The sequence below is a fragment of the Falco punctatus genome (genome assembly GCF_963210335.1).
Source record: "Falco punctatus genome assembly, contig: scaffold_28, whole genome shotgun sequence".
Classification (NCBI taxonomy): Eukaryota; Metazoa; Chordata; class Aves; order Falconiformes; family Falconidae; genus Falco; species Falco punctatus.
Window position 1 is genome coordinate 1,345,793 of NW_027660251.1, and position 23,433 is coordinate 1,369,225.

General features: G+C 47.6%; 1 protein-coding gene across 1 annotated transcript; it reads left to right on the forward strand.

Annotated features, from left to right (window-relative positions):
- Positions 1-6,225: 6,225 nt before the first annotated feature.
- On the forward strand, positions 6,226-8,428 carry LOC308057367 (ribosome-binding protein 1-like; the record flags this gene model as incomplete). Its single annotated transcript, XM_080411485.1, has 3 exons — positions 6,226-6,964; positions 7,301-7,419; positions 8,215-8,428. Exons 1-3 carry the CDS (start codon positions 6,890-6,892, stop codon positions 8,426-8,428), a joined length of 408 nt encoding a protein of 135 aa, XP_080267611.1. The 5' UTR covers positions 6,226-6,889.
- Between the last annotated feature and the right edge of the window lie 15,005 nt (positions 8,429-23,433).

Here is a 23,433-nt window from a genome sequence, read left to right on the forward strand (position 1 = left end):
AAGATTTTAGTGGTTGTTGTAGTTTTGATAGATCGGCTGGATTTGGTTTAGTTAACTTAAGAGCAAGCGTTAATGGGGTTGTTGTAACTGTGGTGGTGGTAGGAACAGTGGTTAGCATGATTGTTATTTTGATCTTATAAGTCAGAGCTGTTTTTGGGGATTCCTTTCCTAGGCATATTATAAAGATGGGCTCGGTTAAGGTAAAATTGTGCCAACATTCCCGTGAATTAAAGCACATGGCTGTATTTAGAAGGGTAAATTCCTTATCTACCTTTCTGACATTAATCAGGATGTCTCCTGAAATCTTGGTGTTATCTTTTTCATTATACGTTTGACACCCTACTTTTATCCTATCTCCTAATTTTCCCCATAATCGGTCGACTTTGTGTACATCCTCCCGATCCCATTGATTTCTTTGGTACACCTCATTTTCAGAAAAAACCACCATAGCTAGTTTCATCTTTGAGTCCACCTTTCCCATTATTCCAGTGTGTTTTTTCTGGGCATGATTCCAAGGCCAGTTATCAGGCTCTTGGTTGTAGGCAAGAGAGAGGGTACAAAAAACCACAAATGGTTTAAACCCACTATTGATCATTTTAAGAATCTAAACGTTCCTCATATATACATATAAAATCTGTTTTGATCAAAAATATCTTTGTTTGAGTTGGGGCTTACTGATAACAAGTTGGGCAAGACTGGCCACTGGCTCAGTCCCAGACTCTATTGTTCTATATTGTTTGTTGTGGTGCCCTTCCCATATGGTGGATCCACAACCGCTCAGGTTCACTTACTTGCGACCCACATTGTTCCCATTTGTCCGAGTAAATTTAAGTTTCAGTTCTTTTTTATCTGGGGTTACTCTCCACGAAGTTGCAGGGGCTTTCTTGATCCGGGTATGGTGAATCCAAGAATTCTGTCTCTCAACCTTGATTGCAGTGTAGGTGGTGAGTAGGACTTGAAAAGGTCCGGTCCACTGTGGTTCCAGGGTTTTATCTGCAAAACACTTAACGTATACATAGTCCCCTGGTCGTATATCATGAACAGGTCCATCCAGACCCCTACTGCGTGTTCCCATCACATGCTTCTTAATTCTCATTAATTGTTTGTTTAGTGCCACCATATAGGAGGTCATTGTTTCTTCACCAATCTGTGAAGATGTCCCCTTTTGTACCCCATAGGGTCGTCCATACGAAATTTCAAATGGGCTAAGCCCCTCTTTTGCTCTTGGTCTAGTTCGAATTTGTGTAAGAGCTAATGGCAAAGACTGGGGCCAAGTTAGATTTGTTTCTTGACCTAGCTTGACGATCTGTTGTTTGATTAGATGATTCATCTTTTCCACCTGGCCACTTGATTGTGGTCGGTATGGGGTATGTAATTGCCAATCTATTCCTAGATGGTGGCTGATCTGTTGCGCTATTCTGGACACAAAATGTGGTCCTCTATCCGAGGACGTTACCGCTGGGACTCCAAACCTAGGTATTATCTCTTGGAGCAGTATTTTGGTCACTTCCCGGGCTTTAGCAGTTCTGCACGGGAAGGCTTCTGGCCAACCTGAAAAGGTATCTGTTAGTATCAATAAATATCGATACCCCCCTTTTTTAGGAAGTTCCGAGAAATCAATCTGCCAATGTTGCCCTGGAACATTTCCTTTCCCAATTTTTCCCAACTTTGGCCCCTTGGTAATCTTGGGATTAGTCTGGAGACAAAGATCACATTGTTGGGTTACTTGTCTAATAGGAGTATACAAATTTCGTGCTATTATGTTTTTAGTGAGATCCTTATATAGAGCTTCTGCCCCCCAGTGCCTTTTTCTATGTTCTTCCCAAACTACTGACCATACCATGTAGGAAGGAATCACTATTCTCCCATGTGAGATTACAGCCCACCCTTCCTCATTATATGATCCCTCTAGGTCAGAAATCAGTTTGCGATCTTCTTTAGTATAGTCTGGTTTACCTTCTAGAGATATTTGTCCATCGGGTATTAGCGCACCCTCTACCTTGATTGCTTTTCTGGCTGCCTGTTTTGCTTCCCTGTCCGCCAGTTCATTTCCTCTTTCTAATTCTGTGCTCACTTTCTGGTGTGCCTTGATGTGCATAATTGCCACCCTTTCAGGAAGCTGGACCGCATTTAGGAGTTTCAAAATTTCTTCCGCATGTTTGATGATTTTTCCTTGGGAGTTTAACAGTCCCCTTTCTTTCCATATTGCTCCATGAGCATGTACCACTCCAAAGGCATATTTAGAATCAGTCCAAATATTTATAGGTTTTCCCTGAGCTCTCTCCAGAGCTCGAGTAAGGGTTATGATTTCAGCCTTCTGTGCCGAAGTGTCAGCTGGTAGCGGTCCCGATTCTATCACTTCTTCAGAGGTTGTAACAGCATATCCGGAATGTCGCTTTCCATTCAGCATATAGCTGCTCCCATCCGTGAACCAATGTTCAGCTCCATTAATAGGAACATCCTTGAGATCTGTCCTACTAGAATAAGTGGCTTCGATTGTTTCTAGACAGTCATGATCGACTGATTTGCCAACATTCCCATTAAGAAATGAGGCCGGATTGACGATGTTTGTAGTCACGATCTCAACATCATCTTGTTCCACCATTATGGCCTGGTATTTTAGGAATCTCTGTGGGGAGAGCCAATGCCCTCCTTTTGTTTCAAGGACTGCAGACACTGTGTGGGATACTAAGACAGTCATTTTCTGGCCCAAGGTAAACTTCCGGGCCTCCTGGATGTTTAGGATGACAGCTGCTACTGCTCTCAGGCAACCAGGCCACCCTTTTGCAGTGGCATCCACCTGTTTAGAGAAGTATGCCACTGCCCGTCTGTATGGTCCCAAATCTTGTGCCAGTATTCCTAATGCCATTCCCTGTTTCTCACGGGAAAATAGGAAAAATGGCTTACTCACATCAGGAAGTCCTAGTGCTGGTGCCGACATCAAGGCTTTCTTCAGTTCATGGAAAGCTCTGTCTGATTCAGCATCCCACTGAAGATCCTTCTGATTAGCTGCTATCAGGGAATATAATGGTTTAACAAGCAAGCCATAATTACATATCCAAAGCCTGCACCATCCTGTCATTCCCAGAAATGTCTGCAGTTCCTTTACAGTTCGTGGTCGGGGGGCTTGGCATATGGCTTCTTTTCGGGCCTTCCCTAGGACCCGTTGTCCGGCACTGATCTCGTACCCTAGGTATGTGACTTGTTGTAACACCACCTGTGCCTTCTTCTTAGAAACCCGATATCCTTGTAGTCCCAGAAAGTTCAGCAGGCTCACAGTCCAAATAATACAAGATTCTTCGGTTCTGGTTGCAATAAGAAGATTGTCTACATATTGTAACACTTTCCCTTCTCCTGAAGGTGGTTCCCATAAGTCCAAATTCTTTGCTAATTGGTTTCCAAAAATTGTGGGGCTATTCTTAAACCCCTGTGGCAACACCGTCCATGTGAGCTATTGTTTTCCCTTGATTACTGCGCCATTTAGTATTTTCTTGATGTCGGCGTTCAGGGCATTCGTTTTTCCCGTGTCCTGTCCTTTTGCATATTGCACACTGATTCCTACCCAGGGGTGTTAGCCCACGCCTTGATTTAACTTTAGATTTTTGATTCTCATTTTCTCTTACTACTGCTAGTATTTTCTTTTGGTCCTGCTTGTAACCTTCTTCTCGATTACTAAATATTCTCCATGCTTCCTCTACTAATTTTTCCAAGTCTCTATTTTCAGGAGGTCTCAATTTTTGCAGCTTGCGCCTAATATCCCCCTGTGATTGTCCTAAAAAGAGGGATATTAGTTGCTGTGCGCCCACCTCTGAATTTGGGTCCAGAGACGTGTGCCGGCGCATTGCATCTCTTATTCTGTCTAAGAATTCTGAAGGTGTTTCAGAGGGACCCTGTCTAACCTCATATAACGCTGCCCAATTTATTGTTCTAGGAATTGCTTTCTCCATTCCTCTGAATACCCATTCCTGGTATGCCTGTAATCTTCCCATTTCAGCGGCGTGGTTTGGGTCCCATTCCGGGTCCAACAAAGGAAACCACTCTCTATAATTATCTCCCTTTATATTATAGTGTTCCTTTGCGAGATCCCCCGCTGTTTTTATGACCAATTGCTTTTCAGTTTCAGTCAAACAATCTAATAATAATTGTATATCACTCCAGTCAGGATTGTGCTGTTTTATTAGAAATTTAAAATTCTGTGCCGTCTTTATCGGATCATTACGGTATTCTCGGGCAGCCTCTTTCCATTCTCTCAGATCAGCACCCGTGAATGGAATTTTTATTTTCATTTTTCCTCCGTCCGGATTCACGGCTTCTCGGAGGGGTGCCTGTAAAACAGACTTCTGTCTGGTGCGTGAAGACACCGGACTATTTGGAGCCGTAATGGCAGTTTTTGTGTTTCCTTGTGTGGCAGCGGGTGTTTGGCTTTCTTTATAAATAACTTGTGGAATTTCTTCCTCTTGTTCGCCTGGGGGTGGACTGGGAGCCCCGGCCGAACCTTGTCTCTCCACTCTATAAGGTGGATTAAATAAATCATTTAATTCGGGCTCTTGTTCTCCGTTTAATTTGATACACCTTTGTCCAATACTACATGCTGAGCAACATCTTTTCAACTTGCCTTTACGCTCCCTCCTATCCTCTCTTTCTAGTGCTAGTACCATAGGATCCCGAGGGGGTACTAAGCCGCAGTCCTTTTGCCACTCAGGTTTGTCCCGGAGGACGAAGAACATGTCTGTATACGATACTTCATCCCACTTTCCCTCTCTCCTCAAAAACAACATTAATTGCAGGAGAGTGTTATAATCTAACATTCCTCCTTCCTGAGGCCATTTCGCATCACTCTCCAATTTATACAAAGGCCACCACTGATTACAATATTTAATCAATTTTCTTCTATTTTCGGTACCACCATGTCCTACGATATCACTCCAAAGTTTTAATATACAACCCAAGGGCGATTTTTCACAGGGCTTACTCCTTCCATTTCCCATTTTGCAATTTTAATTACTTTTTCTCCGGCCGCCTTAGCCACCCAAGGTCGGAAACACAGACAGAGCTCCTTACTTGTTTTGCACTCAAACGCGCGTCTCAAGCACTCTTGCACTCACACTCAGTCAAAATAATTAAGCTATACACGGAAAATCAAAATGCGCATCTCAATCACACCATTCACACTCTCCGGGCAGCCCTCAGTCACACAAGCAGTATGTTATACGGTACCGTGCACTTATGTACAACTTTTAGGAACACTGACAGTTCACAAAGTATGCATTTCAATGAACAATTACCAAAAAACAAAAAACAATTTTTCCTGGTCTTAAGCAGAGTGTTAAGTTTTCCGCTATTTGCCACGAATTACCAGAATATTAATATTTTTCAACATACATTTCATAACACCAAGTTTTGAACATGTAACAAGACAACACATAGAACAAACAAGACACAGAGCGCTATTTCAGTTGTTACATTCTAGGAATTCCCCAATTCTTAAGACAACTTAAAGGAAGTTTTTAGCTTCCTTTTTTCCTACGCAAAAGTTTCCCTTTTACTTTTGCTAAGAGGTCCCTCTTGTTCCTGTGAGATTCCGCCTTATTCCGTCCCGCCCCCCGCTTTCCGTCACGAGGCCTCCGGGCTTTTAGGAATGGCAGTAACCTCGGGTTTGCTCAATCTGCCCTCAAGATCGCTAGCGGCCACCCCTTGCTCAGCAAACCCCCTCCCAAGGTACCTTTCCTCCTGGGGACTACGCTGCGCGCCGGACGTCTCCGTGCGTCTCACCAGCCGCCCCGTTACTAAACATACCGTTTTATCCGCGGATCCAGGGGTTTCTCTTCTGCTCCCGGGTGAACAGCTGAGAAGAGGAGGCTCCTCCGAGGAAATCTCCCGGGGCGCGCCTAGGAGCGTCCGCTCCGCAGCTGGTCCCTCAGCCGAGCAGAAATCCTCCTGGCTGGCTCGCCAAAACTGACGTGCGGAATTAGACTCTATAACTTGAAAGTTATAAAGTAGGTATGTTTATTGCGCGCAGATGCACGGGGGATCGCTCCTCCACAAGCGTGCATGCCCGAAGTGACGAACCATCCCACATTTATACAATGAAACAAATGAATATTCAATTAGCGCCTATACATATTTGTTACCTAAACCCCGCTTCGTATGTTAATTAGCTTATCAGTCCGTTTCCTGGAATGCGGTGGTCTTGCAGGTTTGTAGGTGATTCATGTTCTTGTTGGGTGTTGAAGTCAGAAGGGACCCCCGGCGCGTCGTGCTCAGCACCTCCTGCCCCGCAGCCGCCAGGACCCTGCTGCAGCAGGTCCATCTGCCTGCAGGCAGGAGAGGAGAGGGCGAAGCCACCCTGTGCACTGAGTGCTGCGCTAAACCCCGGCCTGTGCAGGCAGCCCAGGGCAGCGGCACGGCATCACCCAGCCGGCCAAGAGAGCACCCCTGCCTTGGCAGGGGGCGGAGGGGGAGTCTGTGTTTCATTTGTGGGGGTGTTTTCTTTTTTTAGTTTTCCTGCTTTGCCGCAAACTTGATGTGATGATGTTGATCCTGGGGCCGGGGAGGGGAATAAAATTCCAGGCCCTCACTCCTGTCTCTTAGCTGGCCCAATGTGGAACAACAGTGGCATCCAGTGGCCACTGAGCCCAAAGCTTAATGCAGGAGGAAATGTAAGTGCGGACGGTGTAGCTGGGCCTGGGGGCAGCGCCGAAAGGGTTACACTTCTTAAAGTCTTCTGAGCTAGGAGGCCACTTGGTTCGAGTCCCCTTAAAGCAGGGAAGTTCCTACGCTGAAACTGACCGGGTGGCTTCTCTCCTCGAAGGAGCTGGCGGCCGAGCGGGCCAAGGCGACAACCCTGGAGGGCAAGCTGAAGGAGCAGCTGCTGGCCCGCGAGCAGGAGATGGCAGCGGTGCAGGCACGCATGCAGGCCAGCTACCAGGACCATGTCAGCGAAACGCAGCAGCTGCAGGGCAAGGTGAGCCCCACGCGGTGCTCTGCAGCTTCCTCCGCTGGCTGCCGGCTGGCCCTCGGTGGCAGCTGCCTGGTCTTTTGGAGAAGACCGAGGTGGACGAGGGGACCAGAGCCTCAGGGAGGGGCGAGAGCCCCGCAGTGCTCCTGAGCCGTGGTGCTCACGCTAGAAGAGGGATGTGGGAGCATCCTCACGGGATGCAGCAGCCGCAGGGGCTGTCAGCATCAGCAGACACCTCGCTGTGGCTTCCTTGCCAGTCCCTCTTGCCCATGGAGTGGGCTCCTCAGGGGAGAGCTGAGAGGCTGGCAGCGGCGGCATTAACCCCTGTTGGTCTCTCCCTAGATCCGCACCCTGCAGGAGCAGCTGGAGAATGGCCCCGACACGCAGCTGGCTCGCCTGCAGCAGGAGAACTCCATCCTGAGCGATGCCTTCTGCCAGATCAGAAGTCAGATGGAGAGCAAGTAAGACTAGGGGTGGGGGTGGGGGGCAGAGCCTGGGGCCGCCCTCTGGCAAGCCCTGGGTGTGGCTGTCCATCATGATTGGCCACCCCCTTTCTTGAGGGTGCTTCTACAGATGCCCCAGCTAAGTGGAGGTAGAGGAGGGAGTGAGGAAGAGATTGCCAAATGGCTTTTGTGGGCCTGGCAGGGGAAACAAGGATGCTTTTCCCAAGTGGAAGGGCAGGGGAAGCCCTCTCTGCTTTGGAGTCACCTGTGCTGATGCTAGCGGAGGGGGCAGAGGGGACCAGAAGGCACTGCAGCATTTCTCCACACTTTGGAGAGCTTGTGCTCACCAACTTCAGAAGAAATGTTGCTGGCTCTTTGATGGGAGCGGTGCTGCAGAGAACCGAGACCTGCCTGGTGCATACAGAGCAACCAGGAGCTAGGGGAAGAATTTGGCACTCTGTTTTTGTAGAAAGTCTGAAATGGCTGGTGATTAACAGTGGTCAATTAATTACAGAGCAGACTCCAGCTGCTTAGAGTGCTTCCTCCTGTGTCTGGGAACACAGATCCTTGCGTCTTCTATTTCATGAGAAAGGAATGTCTCCTGTGATGGAAACGGAGCTTTTGAAATTGATGTGTCAGCTCCTTCCACCCCATCCCTGAAGGACCAGGCGTGTCCGAGAAGCAGGCCAACACAACCGTTGAGATGTTTCAAGCCCTGTTATCAGGCCCACGGGAGGATGTGTTCCCCCTGGGTAACGCCAGGGATGCTTGACTGGCCTGCGGGCTGCAATAACGCTGCTTCTGTTGGTGCAGGCAAAACGCTGAGGTGGCCAGGTTACAGGAGTGGTGCGGCAAGCTGATGAACGAGCTCTCTGAGAAGTCAGAGGTGCTGCAGCATGAGAAGCAGCTGAGGAAGAGCTGGAAGATGAAAGTGGCAGCCTTGGAGAGGCAGATGGAGCAGCTGCAGGTCAGGCAAGCGCCTGCAAACCTGCTTCCCCCGGGTGTGAGGGTGGGGGGGGAAGCCTAGATGGTGCACCGTGCTGAGTGGTAGCCTCAGGTGAGAGAGGAAACTCAGTGGCCCCTGCCAGCGGGTGCTCACGAGGACGTGGGTGCTCCCTCTCGACTCTGAAGCCCTTGGTGCAGGAGGCAGAGCTTGTGGCTTTGTTATTGTCACCGGGGTGTGGCTGGATTTGGGGTTTTTAGGGGTGTTTAAAGGACACCTCCCAGGTAGAGCCTCTGAGCACACCGCTGGAGCAGTGGTGCATCGCTGGCTTGTGGCTACCGAGGCAGCTCAGTGGAGACCTGAGGTGACCCGAGATGTTTTGGAGGGGGGAGTGTCACCAGACGGCCAAGGGAGACTCAGGCAGATGCCTTCTTTTGACTCCCATGTAGGAAAAACTAGGAAAAAAAAAAAAAAGAAAGAACCGGGGCCAGGCAGCAAGCGAACTACAGGAGCGACTGAAGGTTACCCAGGACCAACTGGCCAAAGGGAGAATGAAGAAGTGTAAAGAACAGCTTCAGGAAACGGTACTGGTGGTAGCCACAGCCATCCCTCCCCTTGGTGCTGGTGGAGGGCAGGGGGAAGCGCCTGTCAGGCAGCGGTTGAAAACCGGAGACAAGGTGGCACTTGCTGCCAGAAACCATCTGGGTGGCTTTTGGGAAGCTCTGGGAGCACAGGAGATGGTGGTCATGGTTCTCCCTTCTCAAAAGGCAGGACCTGGCCCATCTGTGAAACGCTTTGATGCTTGAGCTGCCACGAGAATAAGGTCGAGACCCAGTTGAGTAACCCACCTCTCTTTTCCTTCTCCAGGGGGAAGAGGACAGTTTGAAGGAAGGGACTTCAGCTTGATGAGTCTGTGACCTAGACCTTACTGTCAGCTTGCCAAAATGCCTTACACATTCCTAAAACTAAAACTAAAAATATATGCCTGATTTACTGTAGAAAAAAGTTGCAAGCCATTTGTGACCTAAAACCTAGTTTTGAAACTTAAAAAAAAACCCAAACACAAAAACCCAACCAGTAAACACTGCAGGCATATGTTTGTAAGAAAATCTTCATACTGTTTTGTACAACTACCGTTTGTTCCCAAGGGCACCGCACCGACCACATCGGGGCAGGCAGAACCCACAAATCTGTGAAAAGGGAAGACTCTGTTTGTACATCAACTGGTGAAATTATTTTTTTTCTTTGTTTTTACTTTTTTTGGTTTGTTTTGGGGTTTTTTGGTTTGTTGGAGTGCAAGAAGTGTGAAAGTGAGACCCAGCATGGAAGGAAGCCTCTCTTTGATGGGTGGCTCTTGGCACGTATCTTTTTGTGTATTTCTGGGTGTTGATGCATTTACAATGATGTAGTGAAAAGAGCTAATCCTTGCTTCATTTTCCCGGTTATTATTTACTAATTTTTTATTAAGTTTGCAAGCCAGCCAGGTGTTTGGGGTCACTGAAGAAGGACCCTGCTGTGGCCGGGAGCAGATCCTTTATTCCCCGCCTTGCTTGCTGTGCTGCAAACAGCCATCCCCTCTGTTTTTTCTCCAAGATACGCAAAGGAGAGAAGCCTTCCCTTCCAGCCACGAGTGTCCTCACACTGGCTGCACCCCGAGGTCCCCTGCCATGGGGTCAGGCTGAGCGTGGGGACAGGGCACAGCAGCGTGAGCGTGGGGACAGGGCACAGCAGCACAGCCTCGCCAGCCCAGCGCAGGCTGCTCCTGCTCTCTTAAGCCTCAGCGCACCCCTGAAATTCTGTCCCTGCGGGTGCTGTGTGGTGGTGGTCCTTGGGCACTGCCTTCTCTCTCCCCTTCTTGTGGCTTTCCTTTTGAAACTCCACACAAACCCACCCTTTTTTCCCCAGGTTTTCTTCTTTTTAAATAATTTTTCTTTTTTTTTTTTTTTTATTTCAAGTTGGTTTATTGGGAAATGGCAGAGACCACGTCACAGCTTGGTGCCTGCCTCCTCACAATAAAGCTGCTGAGCCTGGCGCTGACATCAGTGGGATTTGAGGAGCTGGTGGGGGGAAAAGGCCCCCAGAGTACTTGGTACCTCTGGGGTGTGTGAAGAACCAAGGCCAGGAAGGGGGATGAAGGCCAGACCCGCCTCCATTTTGTTCCCAGAGAAGTCTGCGTGTGCTCAGCCTCTATATTAGACACACCAGAGACTCCACGCAGGCAGGACTGGGTAGACACGTGTCCTGTCCCCTCAGCACTGCAGCTTTGGGGGTCATGATGGAGAAGGGACGTGCAAATCACACTTGGGCTGTGCGGTATGTGCATGACCTGTCTCTGGTCAGGCAAGAAAAAGGGGTCCTGCTGAATTCTGGCTGAGGGAATGGCAAGCTGAGAGCCCACCACCCACCACCACCCCTACTGCCTGGTGATTAACAGTGGTCAATTAATTACGGAGCAGACTCCAGCTGCTTAGAGTGCTTTCTCCTGTGTCTGGGAACACAGATCCATGCGTCTTCTATTTCATGAGAAAGGAATGTCTCCTGTGATGGAAACGGAGCTTTTGAAATTGATGTGTCAGCTCCTTCCACCCCATCCCTGAAGGACCAGGCGTGTCCGAGAAGCAGGCCAACACAACCGTTGAGATGTTTCAAGCCCTGTTATCAGGCCCACGGGAGGATGTGTTCCCCCTGGGTAACGCCAGGGATGCTTGACTGGCCTGCGGGCTGCAATAACGCTGCTTCTGTTGGTGCAGGCAAAACGCTGAGGTGGCCAGGTTACAGGAGTGGTGCGGCAAGCTGATGAACGAGCTCTCTGAGAAGTCAGAGGTGCTGCAGCAAGAGGAGCAGCTGAGGAAGAGCTGGAAGATGAAAGTGGCAGCCTTGGAGAAGCAGATGGAGCAGCTGCAGGTCAGGCAAGCGCCTGCAAACCTGCTCCCCTCAGGGAGATGGGGCGGGTGGCTGAATTGTGTGGGATCCGTGGGGCTGGCCATGGGGAGAGCTCGGGGGGGGGGAGACGAACGTCTGCATTTGGATAGCGAGCTGCCTGGCGGACCTCTTCATTGCCTCCTGCCCCCTGTCAGTTTGTCACATGCAACGAACTCTTCTTGCACATCCCCGGCAAAGCCCAGGGGGCACGCTGCCCTGGTGGGAGTGGTTCTCGCTCACCTGTGAAGCTCCCCAGCTGGCTGTGAGGGTGGGGGGGGAAGTCTAGATGGTGCGCCGTGCCGGGTGGTAGCCTCAGGTGAGAGAGGAAACCCAGTGCCCCCTGCCAGCAGGTGCTCACGAGGACGTGGGTGCTCCCTCTCGACTCTGAAGCCCTTGGTGCAGGAGGTAGAGCTTGTGGCTTTGTTGTTGTCACCGGGGTGTGGCTGGATTTGGGTTTTTTAGGGGTGTTTAAAGGACACCTCCCAGGTAGAGCCTCTGAGCACACCGCTGGAGCAGTGGCGCATCGCTGGCTTGTGGCCACCGAGGCTGGTAAGATGCATGGAGACGTCAGGTGAGCAGCGTAGTCCCCAGGAGGAAAAGGTACCTTGGGAAGGGGGTTTGCTGACCAAGGGGTGGTCGCTAGCGATCTTGAGGGCAGATTGAGCAAACCAAGGTTACTGCCAAATCCTATTAAAAGCCCGGAGGCCTCGCAATGGAAAGCGGGGGGCAGGACGGAATAAGGCAAAATCTCACAGTAATAAGTTAAAAAAAGAGGGACCTCATAGCAGAAAGTAAGGGAAACTTTGCGTCGGGAAAAAGGAAAACAGGGGAGTAACAAAATCTTAAATAATTCATTACCAATAATCGTTTTTATTATCTGTTACATAATCTGCACAAGGCACTCCAGAAGCAGCCATGGCCCTCACGGAGCCTCCTGGCCAAAAGGCTTCAGTCTTGAGGGCAAAGGCTGAAGAGTGCACGAAAGTGAGAGAGACACAGGGGCAAGCACTTGTCCCACCTTGTAACATCACTTGTCAGCATCTTCTCATCTGACCCCAGGCTGCAAAGGGTTGCAGCTCGGCTTGTAAATTACTGGGTACCATTACAGCAGTATTATCAAGCAAGGAACAACGTTAGAGTAGCAAAAAGACACGGCTTTGCCCTCGGCTGGGGAGGCACACTGGGACAGCCTCCAGCGCCAGACCATTTTTAGCAAAACAATCACAAATACAATTAACTTCTTAGCTGACTTGTCTACAAAGACGGAAAGGCTCCATACGATAAGCAGCACTCACTATTACTCTGCTGCAGAATTTAGTTCTTCCAGAGGTAATACACTCTGTTTTGCCAGCATCTAACAGCAAACCATGTAACACGAAGATGCGGAGTTAAGGTACCTGTAAATGCACTGGTTTTGTTTCCTGGCTTTTGTGCTTCCCAGGGCTGTCCTGTGTTGTGCAGCTCTGATATTTTCCAATGTTTTTATATTTGGATATAGTAATTGCTAACACAGAGCCTAAGGCTAGCAATCATAACATCTATTTACAACATGCACACTGGCTGTGTGCACCTGTTCCACCAGCCTCCCATTTGCTTCAAACATGTCAGTCTCCCTGAGGACACGTTCAATGAGAAACCACCCCCCTACCCTGCAGAGCCCTGCTTTACTTGCTGCCAAGCCTCCTGCATCCCCCTGGGCAGATTACTTTTGGAAGGCTGGCCAGGGAATATTTACCAGCTATTGAATCAACAGAGTTCAGCCACATGCCAACATTTCATGCTGTTACCTAAACGGTGTCGGAACTCTCAGAACTCCATCAAAACAGAAGTGGTTTGCACTTTGGTATTAAAAGTTATGTCCAGGCCTGAACACCTCGTTGGGAGCTGGGCCACACAGCACGCTCCTCTGGGCAAAGATTTCTTTTCTAAGCAGCCGTTATGCAAGTACCAATCTGTGAAAAAATTTTGAAACTCAAAGAGAGAGAACCTTGATTTGACATAGTGCTCTTGCTGCACGTTCCGTAGAAGGGAAGTCACCCACATCTCTAGATCTAACGGAAAGTAGGAAAGAGGCACCAAGTGCCAGGTTCTGCGTGTGGGCTGGGGCAATACCAAGCGCAGGCACAGGCTGGGCAGAGAATGGATGGAGAGCAGCCCTGAGGAGAAGGACTGTGGGGTGTTGGTGGATGAGAAGCTCAACTTGGCCCAGCAACGTGTGCTTGCAGCACAGAAAGCCAACCATGCCGTGGGCTACATCCCCAGCAGGGCGAGGGAGGGGATTCTCCCCCTCTGCTCTGCTCTGCTCTGCTCTCGTGAGACCCTCCCCGTGCAGTGCTGTGTCTTCTCTGAGGCCCTCAACATAAGAAAGACATGAAGCTGTTGGAGCAAGTCCAGAGGAGACCGTGGAGATGCTCAGAGGGCTGGAGCCCCTCTGCTGTGCAGACAGGCTGAGGGAGTTGGGGTTGTTCAGCCTGGAGAAGAAATGGCTCCAGGGAGACCTTAGAGCAGCTCCCAATACCTGAAGGGACTGACAGGAAAGCTGGAGGGGTGTAGAGGGATTTTTAAAGGACCGAGGACATATGTTACCGTTGTCCAGGTTGGACAACCAAGGCCTGTTAGTTGAAGCTGCAGAGCAACTTTAAATTGTCCTTGGAACAAGCAGTGTGAGAAATAAAACAAGCTATGCACGAACAAGAAGCCAGGTGCAGAGCAAGTCCTGGGAACCGCAGAATCGACACAGTCATTGGCACACTCTGATCAGGTGCCTGCAGCATGTGACACGGGTGCCCGCATGGCCAGAGTCTTTTATCCAATCACCTGTGTGTAAAGTCGGGTGGGCGGCCGGTTTAAGTTATAAATACGACCTGTTTGTTTAATAAAGTGAGCACGGCACGTAGCCATATTGGTGTGATTGTCGTGAATTGGCTGACTCTCCACGGGGGACCTTCTTCGCCTGGTGTCACCCGTCTGGAGATGCACCAGGATCCCTGGAGCTCCTGACCCCCCCCAACCCTCCCATCTGTTGCCCTCATCCCCACTCCCAAGCAGTGCAAGTATGTCCCAAAAGGCGTTGCCTCCAGTTAATGGCGAGAGGAGAAAAGAGACCGCTATAAACTTGTAGGATGTGTCAGGGCAGCGACTGTTACAGGCAGGTTTAAAGAAACACGCATGGAGGGGCCCTTGGTACTCTGGAGGCAGAGGGGACTGCACATGCAGGTGGGGAGGCCGGGGGAAAATGCTAATGAGTGAGAGGTGGTTAGCAGCAGTCAGGAGCTGCTGATTATCCCACGCTCCAGCTTGTTCTCAGGAGACCTGGGAAACTCTCTCTTTGATCCTCCTGCATTTCATCTGATAATTGGATGGGGGTTCCAGATGTTACTGCTGAGCATTTCAGAGAGCTGATGCAAAGACATATCTTGAATCAAGGGGCCTTGGACAATCCCAGAGGTATTTTCAGGGCTTTGCTAAAGGAGTGGGACACCATTCACCTTCTTGTCCCTGTTGAGTTATTGCTAGGGTTCATTTGTATTGTCCCCTGAATGGCCTTTTCTTTACCATATACATCCATAAGCTTCCACCCTTTTTTACTCAAGTTTCACAGAGAACAGCGCTGAATCTTTATTTCCTTCTGCTTAGAAGAGCTTTGAATTGGATTGAGTTTGTGTGTCATTGCTGCAGCTCTGTATGACTATTTCAATAAATGGATTTACTGATTTAGTGGCATTTAGTGGTAGCGACTGCAGCAGCAAGTCTGAAGATGCCTCCAAGAACATCAATGGAAAGGGAATTTTGAATTTGTCATTGCAAATATGCATGTTGAAAGCCTGATTCTGGCACCTAGATCTTTTCATGAACAGTACATCCAACCAAAGCAAAACACCTTGAAATACAAAGATGTAGGTTTTGTAATAAGTTGCTCATTGATGGGCCACAGATCAAGGTATTAGCAGAAATCAGCTGGGGAAGATTTTTCCTGTCTATTCCAGGAGGAGACAAATCCAATCCCAAAATGCCTGGTCTCACAGAAGCTCAGATTACAGACTGTCATTGCAGGTTTCTTTGGATTTCCAGAATTTCTCCTGTGGCACAGTACTGGATGAATGGAGAATGACAGAGACTGAGAAAGGTCTGTTGGCTTGAAAAAAAGTTACAACAGTTATCAGCGTAGTTAAAGTACTGTAGGTGTAACAGCATGATCTCTATTATTATTCCAAAGAATAATGCCTTTCCCCAGTTGAGTAACACAAATAAGATCAGAAAAGTGCCTCTTTTGGAAAAGCATCCCGAGTGGGAGTTATGCAGTATGAAATGGCTGTATAATTTTAATGGTAAATTTCTTAGTGCAGACAAGCCCCGCTCTTGTAACAGTCCCGGGGCATGTCACAAAAGAGGGCATTAGTGTTACTAAAGGGCCAACAGTCTTCTAGGGAAATGTTTTCCATAATCAGCTATAATGTGAAATTATACAGTGCCTAGATACCATAGTGACATAGATAGATAGAGGGGATGTGTCAGCTACTCCCTGTAACAACGTCTTGAAGATCTCTTTATGGATGAAAACACCCAGTCACACACTTATCGTCAAGGCTTGTAGCTCCAGATGGAAGAAAAAGCTGCATTCACCCAGGCATGCCCATTCTTGTCTGTTTTACTTGGCGGTTGACCACGGGCACTGCATGGAGCCGTGTCCACTTCCAGGACTGCTGATAAGCAGGAGACTGGGACCCATCATCCCTGTGTTCTCATGAGGCAGAACAAGAGCACAGAGGGGAGAGAGTGTCTCTGTCCTCTGTAAAATGTTGTGTTTGCCTCCTGAGATAAAGGTTAAAATGCACAGAAGAATCCTCAGCAAGGGGTACCAAAGGTAACATCTCTGGTGGTGCTGAGACACCCAGGGAACAGGGATGGGAACCTCTCAGCCCTGAGCCACTCTGGAGTTACAGTTGAGGAGGCAAGTGGTGGAATCTAAAACTGGTTCACACTGCAGAGTCTGTGAACGCACTATGGGTACCACAGTCCTTGACTTCTTGAATACGAGCTCTGCTCTGCAAAGAATGTGACAGGAAGCAAATACTGAGGAATTTTCAGCATGGATGGCTGGGAGTTAAACAGACTTCTGTGCTGATCTCCATAATCAAGGGCAGGCTGTCTTGCTCCTGCAGCTGAGATTTGGGGCTGGTTTTATGCATTTTTTTGGGAATCTTTTTTTCTTAGATGATGTGAATCTTCATGTCTGGGCACTGGAGCACAAGCTGTTTCTAGTAGGTCATGCAGATCTCTTTCCCTGCTTTGTCTTGATACAGGCGTTCCAGCTGCTGAAGCCATTTTGGGGCTTTCATGCAGCAGGGGCTGCCATCAGCTCAAAGTGAAGATAAAACTGCACTGCTGAACGGGTCTAAAATGTGCAAAAAGGTGTGGGGCATGCACAAAACTGTATCTTAGTTTGAACGATGTGCTTGCTTGCTTATTTTCCTGCCACCACAATAAGCAGGATGGGGCCTATGCCTGTGCTTGATGAGACTCCTCCAAAGAAACCCCCTTGGTGATTCATTTAGTTTAAACCCCTTTTTCTCTCAGTAGAATTAAGGATCTGGACAGATGTCAGCCGTTTTGGAAAGGACTCCTGAGTTGCTGTCCCAGAGTTGGCCTTACGACTTCTAGTATCTAGAACCTCCTCCTACTGTACCACACCAGACGTCCTGACAGCAACAGCATAGGGTGTTTCTTCTGTGAGGATGGAAGCAAACGGTAGGGGCATATGCAGACTATGAGCATTAGCCATGGGGACCAGGAAACTAAGGGAGTGAAGGGAGGAGAAAGAATGGAGGCTCAGCCCAGAATAAAGTGGATATAACATCCCTAACCAAGCCCATTTACCTGGATTTGCACTGTGTCCTGGGCTTCTCAAGGTTGACGCTAATAGGGTCACATTCATGTTACAGAGAGAAATGAGTGGCCTGGTTTGCATTACTGTATTTCATGAAGCAAACTACAAATCTGATCAGAATGAGGTATAAAATTGCAGATGTATATAGCCTCTGTGTGTGTTTATGTGCACGTGTGTACAAACACACAGATTACTTCCAAGAAGCACAATGTATTTGTGGTAGTCTGAAGGTTAATCCAGACTGGGACTTGATTTCCATATTCATTCACTGAGAACCCATACAATCTTTGTAGTAAACAACAAAACCCCCAAATATATTGGAACAATGAGCATTCCTGCAGTCAAATACAGCAAATTCCCTGATGAGTTATGCTAGGTCTACTCTCTCAGGTATTAGCAGGAGAGAGAGGGAGAATCTTGCACTCAAAAACTTAAAGATCCATAAAGATGTTCTTTTTTTTAGCAAGTAATAATTCTTTGGAAATTAAGGCTAATTAAAAGCAATACCATCCCAATAAATGCATTCAGTTACTTTGTCAAGACAATTTTATATTTGTTTCCTATGATCTTGCCATGTGCATCCTAATCAGTGTTTTGCTGTAATTGTAATTAGAGACCATACCTCAGAGGCAGACTCCTTAAAAACTGAATGAAAGTAGCAAGCAGTGGGTGGTAACAGAACTGAGTGTCTTCTGCATATTTACAATGGATTAGGCTTTTTTATTTGAGGGTCAGTGCAGCCTTAACCTATATGCAGTGGTTTATGGCTAATGCCAGCATTGCTTCTGGGTGCAAAGCACGTGTGAGAAATTTCTGCATGCTTGATGTACTTAAAAGGGAAGACAGGAACTTAAGAAGATCTTTTTCCTGCCCTACTCATTTTCCATAATTGGCCCCAACTTCCTCCTAAGTCTTTTCCAGGTAGTGAAAAATGAAATGTGTGTTGGAACCCAGCTTTTTGCCCCTTCAGCTGTTGGCACATCTGTTCATCTGCTGAGGATGAGATGCACGTTACCATACGGCTGAAATGTTAGCGACTGAATTTCTGATGACTGCTTCCATAAAGCCAAACTAATGTTTCAGTAGCATGTCTCTTACCAATTGATATGCACAGAACCTCAGGTTTGATATTTTAGCTCTTCCTCTCTTTTTCAGGGCACAAAAAAAAGGAAAAATTAGCCTTCTTGTTTACCCAGAATCTATTCTCTGAGTGCACATGCCCGTGCATCTCTGTGTGTCTGTGTCTAACACGGGATGGCCCTTGGTGCCAGGCTGTCACTACTACTGCGTGTGTCAAGTGCTACAGGACTGTAGCTGTTCCCCTCATTTTATCCGCAGCTATGGCTAACTCTGTGCTACAGACAACAGACGAAAGGAATAGTTTTTGCAAACAGCACAATGTTCAAAATGCCTTTTTATCCTTTTCTTTTGGTGCAAAACTTTAAAGTTTTTGACTATGTACAGAGTAGTTTTCTAAGTGTGTGCTGACAACGTATTTATTTGCATGTGTGCCTTTTGAGTGTGAAGAGTGAGTGAAAATGCTTTGTGCCATGTCTGGATGCAGATTAGTTTTGGCTAGGAAAAGGAAGATGTATGACAAACAAAATCTTTTTCTCCTGCTGTGAACAAAATAGTTATTTCTAAGTATTTTCCAAAGAGTTTAGGATGAACAATTTTAGGCATCAGGCATGAAAATTATGCGCAAACTGCATGCTCTGACATTTCTGCATTTGCTGCTTGTGGTGCATTGTGGCTCATAATTACTTGGTTTTGCTCAGTGACTGAGCTATTGAATTTGAGAGAAACAGAGCTATAGAAATCTATAGTATGAGATGGAAATGAATGAAGAGTGTGAGCACCTGAAGAGCAGTACTTCCCCGCTCTGCTTTACAGAGATGTTTTCTCTCTGTTTCATGAGTGAAGAACCTGAGTTTGGAGTCACTAGGTGAATTGCTGCCGTCACACAGTGATGCAAAATAGGCAGAAATAGAAATGGGAATGCCTGACTCCACATGTAGAAAAGTTCAGGTTTGGAAGTCTGACAAACAAATAAAAGTTGGTGCTAACTAGTTGCAGCAGGCAGCTTCTCTTGTCCACAAGCATGCTGCATTTGCTATGAAGCAATGCAAAGGAAGGAGCAGAAAAGTTGCTCATCTTCCAAGGAACTCAAATCCCCATGAGAAGATTCAAACGTGTAAATGCCTGCTTACGTATTTTTTTTGAAATTCCCTTTATTTAGTTTTTGTTATTCTTTTCTTAATCTCATCTAAGTTTTTGTTTGATTTAAGCACTCTGTTGCAGTGTAGTCACAGCAACAAGTTTACTTCATTGACTCTCTTTTTTAGGAATGTAAGATTTAAAAGAAAAGAAAAACAAATTCAGACAAGATAAGCCTTCATGTGGTCCTGACCCAGCATTTATTCATAGTCATGGAGGAGGTGTGAGTGAGGAGTGAGCGCAAAGTTGTTCATGTGCATTTGTCTCCTTGAGTTCACTGGAGGCTCTGCTTGTGCCTGTGACTGTTTGTAGGTATGCCTTTGAGTATGTTGTGTCCAAATACGATGTACATGGTAGAAGAGACCATGTAAGAGTTCTGGTCACAGTGACGCTGAAGTTACAGTTGCCTGCCTGTACCGGCGTTGATCTAGGTAGTCCATGAAACAATCACAGAGAAAGCACAGCAGCACAAACTTCAGTGAGAATTCCCTACACAAACGTAGGTCCACATTGATGGAGCTCCTATGTGATGTCTTCTCAGAGTACCAGTGTTAATTTAGGAACATTGAACTATGGCAGACGGGCACTTGCAGTCATATCTGAAACTGCAGTATAGACACAGCTCTGACTAGGGCCTATCTGTACACAGTTTCACATTGCTGTAACAGTAATTGTTCAGAAACATTCCTAGCGGCATTTGCACAGCTCTCTCCTGGGGTGCAGTTTTACTAGTGAAGAGGTGATGCATGCTCATCCCACCATTAGTAGGGCAGTGACTACACTACATCAGTTTCTAGAAGAGGAGAATAAGAACAATACAAAACCTGTCTGCAGAGATGCCCAGTGAATGATTGAAAGACTTCTGAACGTGTCAGCTCTAATTAATGTGTTTGACAGCTGTAAGCCAGCTCAGGTGGTGTGTACTTTAGCACCCCCTAAATTGGTCAAGGCATGTTCCACCTAGTGTTTAATTTGATCTTTCTAGCATGTATTAAAAGCAGTCACACCTTGATTGCACTAGACTCTTCTGAAACACTACTTCCAAAGGAGTAGCTAACAAGGTTCACCTGCCTATCCTAAAAAAAGTGCTGTTTGTCCACATTTGTATATGCATGTGAATTAAGGGAGAGACCCATGGCTTATTTGTCTGTGGCACTGTTTGATGTTGGGATGGCATGCCTAATGTTATCTTTCCAACGGTCACAATTTTTTAATTGTTTTAACCCAGCAACAGATTCCAACCATACCCAGATTCTTGGATAACCAGTTTTTCAGTGTATCTTTTTGTTACTGTGATTGTAGGAGGGAAGGCAGGCAGGAAGTTAGGGAAGTGGAGTAGCACAGAGTATATACACAAGTGTTGGGACACAGCCAAGCTTTAGATTAATACGTGACTGTCGTTTCACCATCTTTTGATACACGGAGTTTTTCTGAGCAGTGGTGCAGAGTGGAGTAGCACAAACAAAGGCTTTAAGGGAAAGAGAGAATCTGGTGGAGGCTTTCTTCTGCATTACATCTCTGGTATCTCAAGTCTTTCACAACAGTTATGAATTAGCAATAAATAACCTCTGAGGACAGAGGAATAGAGAAGGATGCATTTTTAATTGCAGGATTCACAAAGAAGTATAGTAAATGCAGAGAGAAGTACAGGGAAGCTGTCCAGCAACTGGGACTCCAAAGGTGGCAGCTCTTGCCTTACAATGGTCAGAGAGAACAGTTACTATAAGAGCAGCTTTGATACTTAAAGCCTTATTCCATTAGTGATTTCTGTAAATGTGTTTTTTACATCATAGAGACATCACTTGAGTGTAGCTAAACTTCTTGTTTCCCAAAACCTTTGCAGAGAAGGGCAATCTCTTGCTCTATTGTGGAGGACTAGAACACTGAAGTGTCAAGTCAGTAAAAATTTGCTGTTGGTTTTAAGGGAAATCGGATTGTGCCCTTTAAACTTCTTGTACAGATCTCAAGGTTGATTCTGATCTACATAACCCCAAGACAGCTGAACTTCAACCAGTAAGGAAGAGCGGCGCATCAGTCCTCCTACCATCTCATAGGTTTTCCAGTGCCATGTCCTTTGACAGCACATCACAAAGCAAAATGGTCAATTGGCGCACAGCCAGCCTCCCAGGGCAGTTGCAGGGTGATTCTTGCTGTGCAGTATGTGCAGCAGCGTACAAAGGTCTCTGAGCTGTGGGCCAGGTGACTGTTTACAGTGTAACCAGTATACCAAGTCAGAGAGAGAACAGAAAACGCGTTCCCTGCATGTGAAGTTATTCACGATTTAGAAGAATGGAGCAGCTAGTTTAGAGTTAGTCCTTGTCTCCCAGATAAAACTTCCTTCACTTCTCCCTGACATTTAATTCCTCTAGGGTTAGAGTACTGATCTACTGAGACTGGTCACAGAGCTATACAGGGCACTTGTAGGGAAGGTGGTTTGGAGAAGACATTTTGTGAAAATAGTTTGATGAGGAGAGAGTTCCTTAAAGCACCATTGACCACCCCCAACCCTGACCACGCCCAACGTCTGACCCTAAACCCGACCCCGACGTCTAACCCTAACCGGCGCCTAACCCTAACCAAGCGCTCCAAGCGCGCGGCTGCAGTACCCAGTTTCTGGCCGCCAGGTGGCAGCAGCTCCCCACCAGCCCCGTGCTGAGCAGGGGCCGCGCGAGCACTGGGCGGGGTCTCAGCCCAGTTTACGCCACCGGAGCCCGGGAGTGCCCGCTGCGGCTGCGCGGTGCCCTGCGCTCTGCCCTTCGCCCGCTCGCAGCCCAGCCGCTATTACCCGTTGCCTCCGTACTAAAAAGCACCCGCGTGGTTCGAGTGGCTAAATCCTTTGCATCTGACAGCTTTACAGTTGGGTGGCTCTTTCTGCCCGTGCCCCCGGCCCACCAGGAGGGAGCAGCAGCAGCATGGGGAACCCCTGGCACAAGGTGCAGGGGGGGCGGTGCATGGTGGGGTCCTACGGATAAGCCCCGGCGATTGCTGTTGTTCCAGGAGAAATTTAAACAGATGCGGGTACCACTGGGCTTGCTTTAGTCACAACTCAGAGCCGGGCTGCCACCCCAGCGAGTGGCAGGAGCAAAGGGATACAGCACGGCTTAGATATGCTTCTCAAACCGTTGGGATACAGCACGGCTTAGATATGCTTCTCAAACCATTAGTCAAGTCTGAAGTTTTTAGGAGTTTCCTTTGGTCCTGTCAGTTCTGCAAATCCATCACCTGACTGTCCCAGGTGATTCATCTCCTCAGTTCCAGGCTGCTCCTCAGATCTTGATCTTCTTTCTGCCTGCTTTAACTCACACACTCCTTCGAGTACACTTAAGTCTTTGAACAAGCAATTACTATTCCAGTAGACAAATTTTTCCAAAAACACCTGAATTTGAGAACACCTGTGTACACAACTTGATCATCTGTTGTTTCTCTGCTCTCCCACTGATTAACTGGACTGGGCTTTAAACCAGCCTTGGATTAGGGCTACACTAGGGACAAGGCATGGTTCTGCCACTTAGCTGCTTCAGCACTTCACACTTCCTAATTCAAAATACTTTTTCTCTAACAGACAACACAGAACAAAATGCTAAACCTCCAGGTTTTACAACAAACAAAAAAGCCCCAAACCCTAAACAGTGCCTCTGAACTGTTTCCCTTTCCATCCAACGAGTGGAAACTTCCTCAGTAAATGACAAGTGTCCATGACCACCCAAGTGACCTGTGCTTACTGAGCAGGAAAGCAAACAATACCTTTTCAGCTGGCACATGTATCCAAATATATACCCAAAGAAACTCCGTCAGCGTAACTTGCAAAGAGCCCTGCGATCTTACAGCCTTACCTGTAGTGAGTGCCCCTCTAGGGAACTGCAGAGCTGTGGACTCTCAGACGTACTGGAGCACATCTCTTGCCTGCCTGAAACGTTCAGGAGGCTCTCGGATATCCAGGCAGCAGCAGAAAGCGTTCTGATTTTACAGCAAGGCTGACCACACTGGCGAGTTTTCTTTTGCATGCTCACGCCTGGAAGCCAAACCAGAACAGCTGCACACACAGCAGAGCAATTACTCAGCA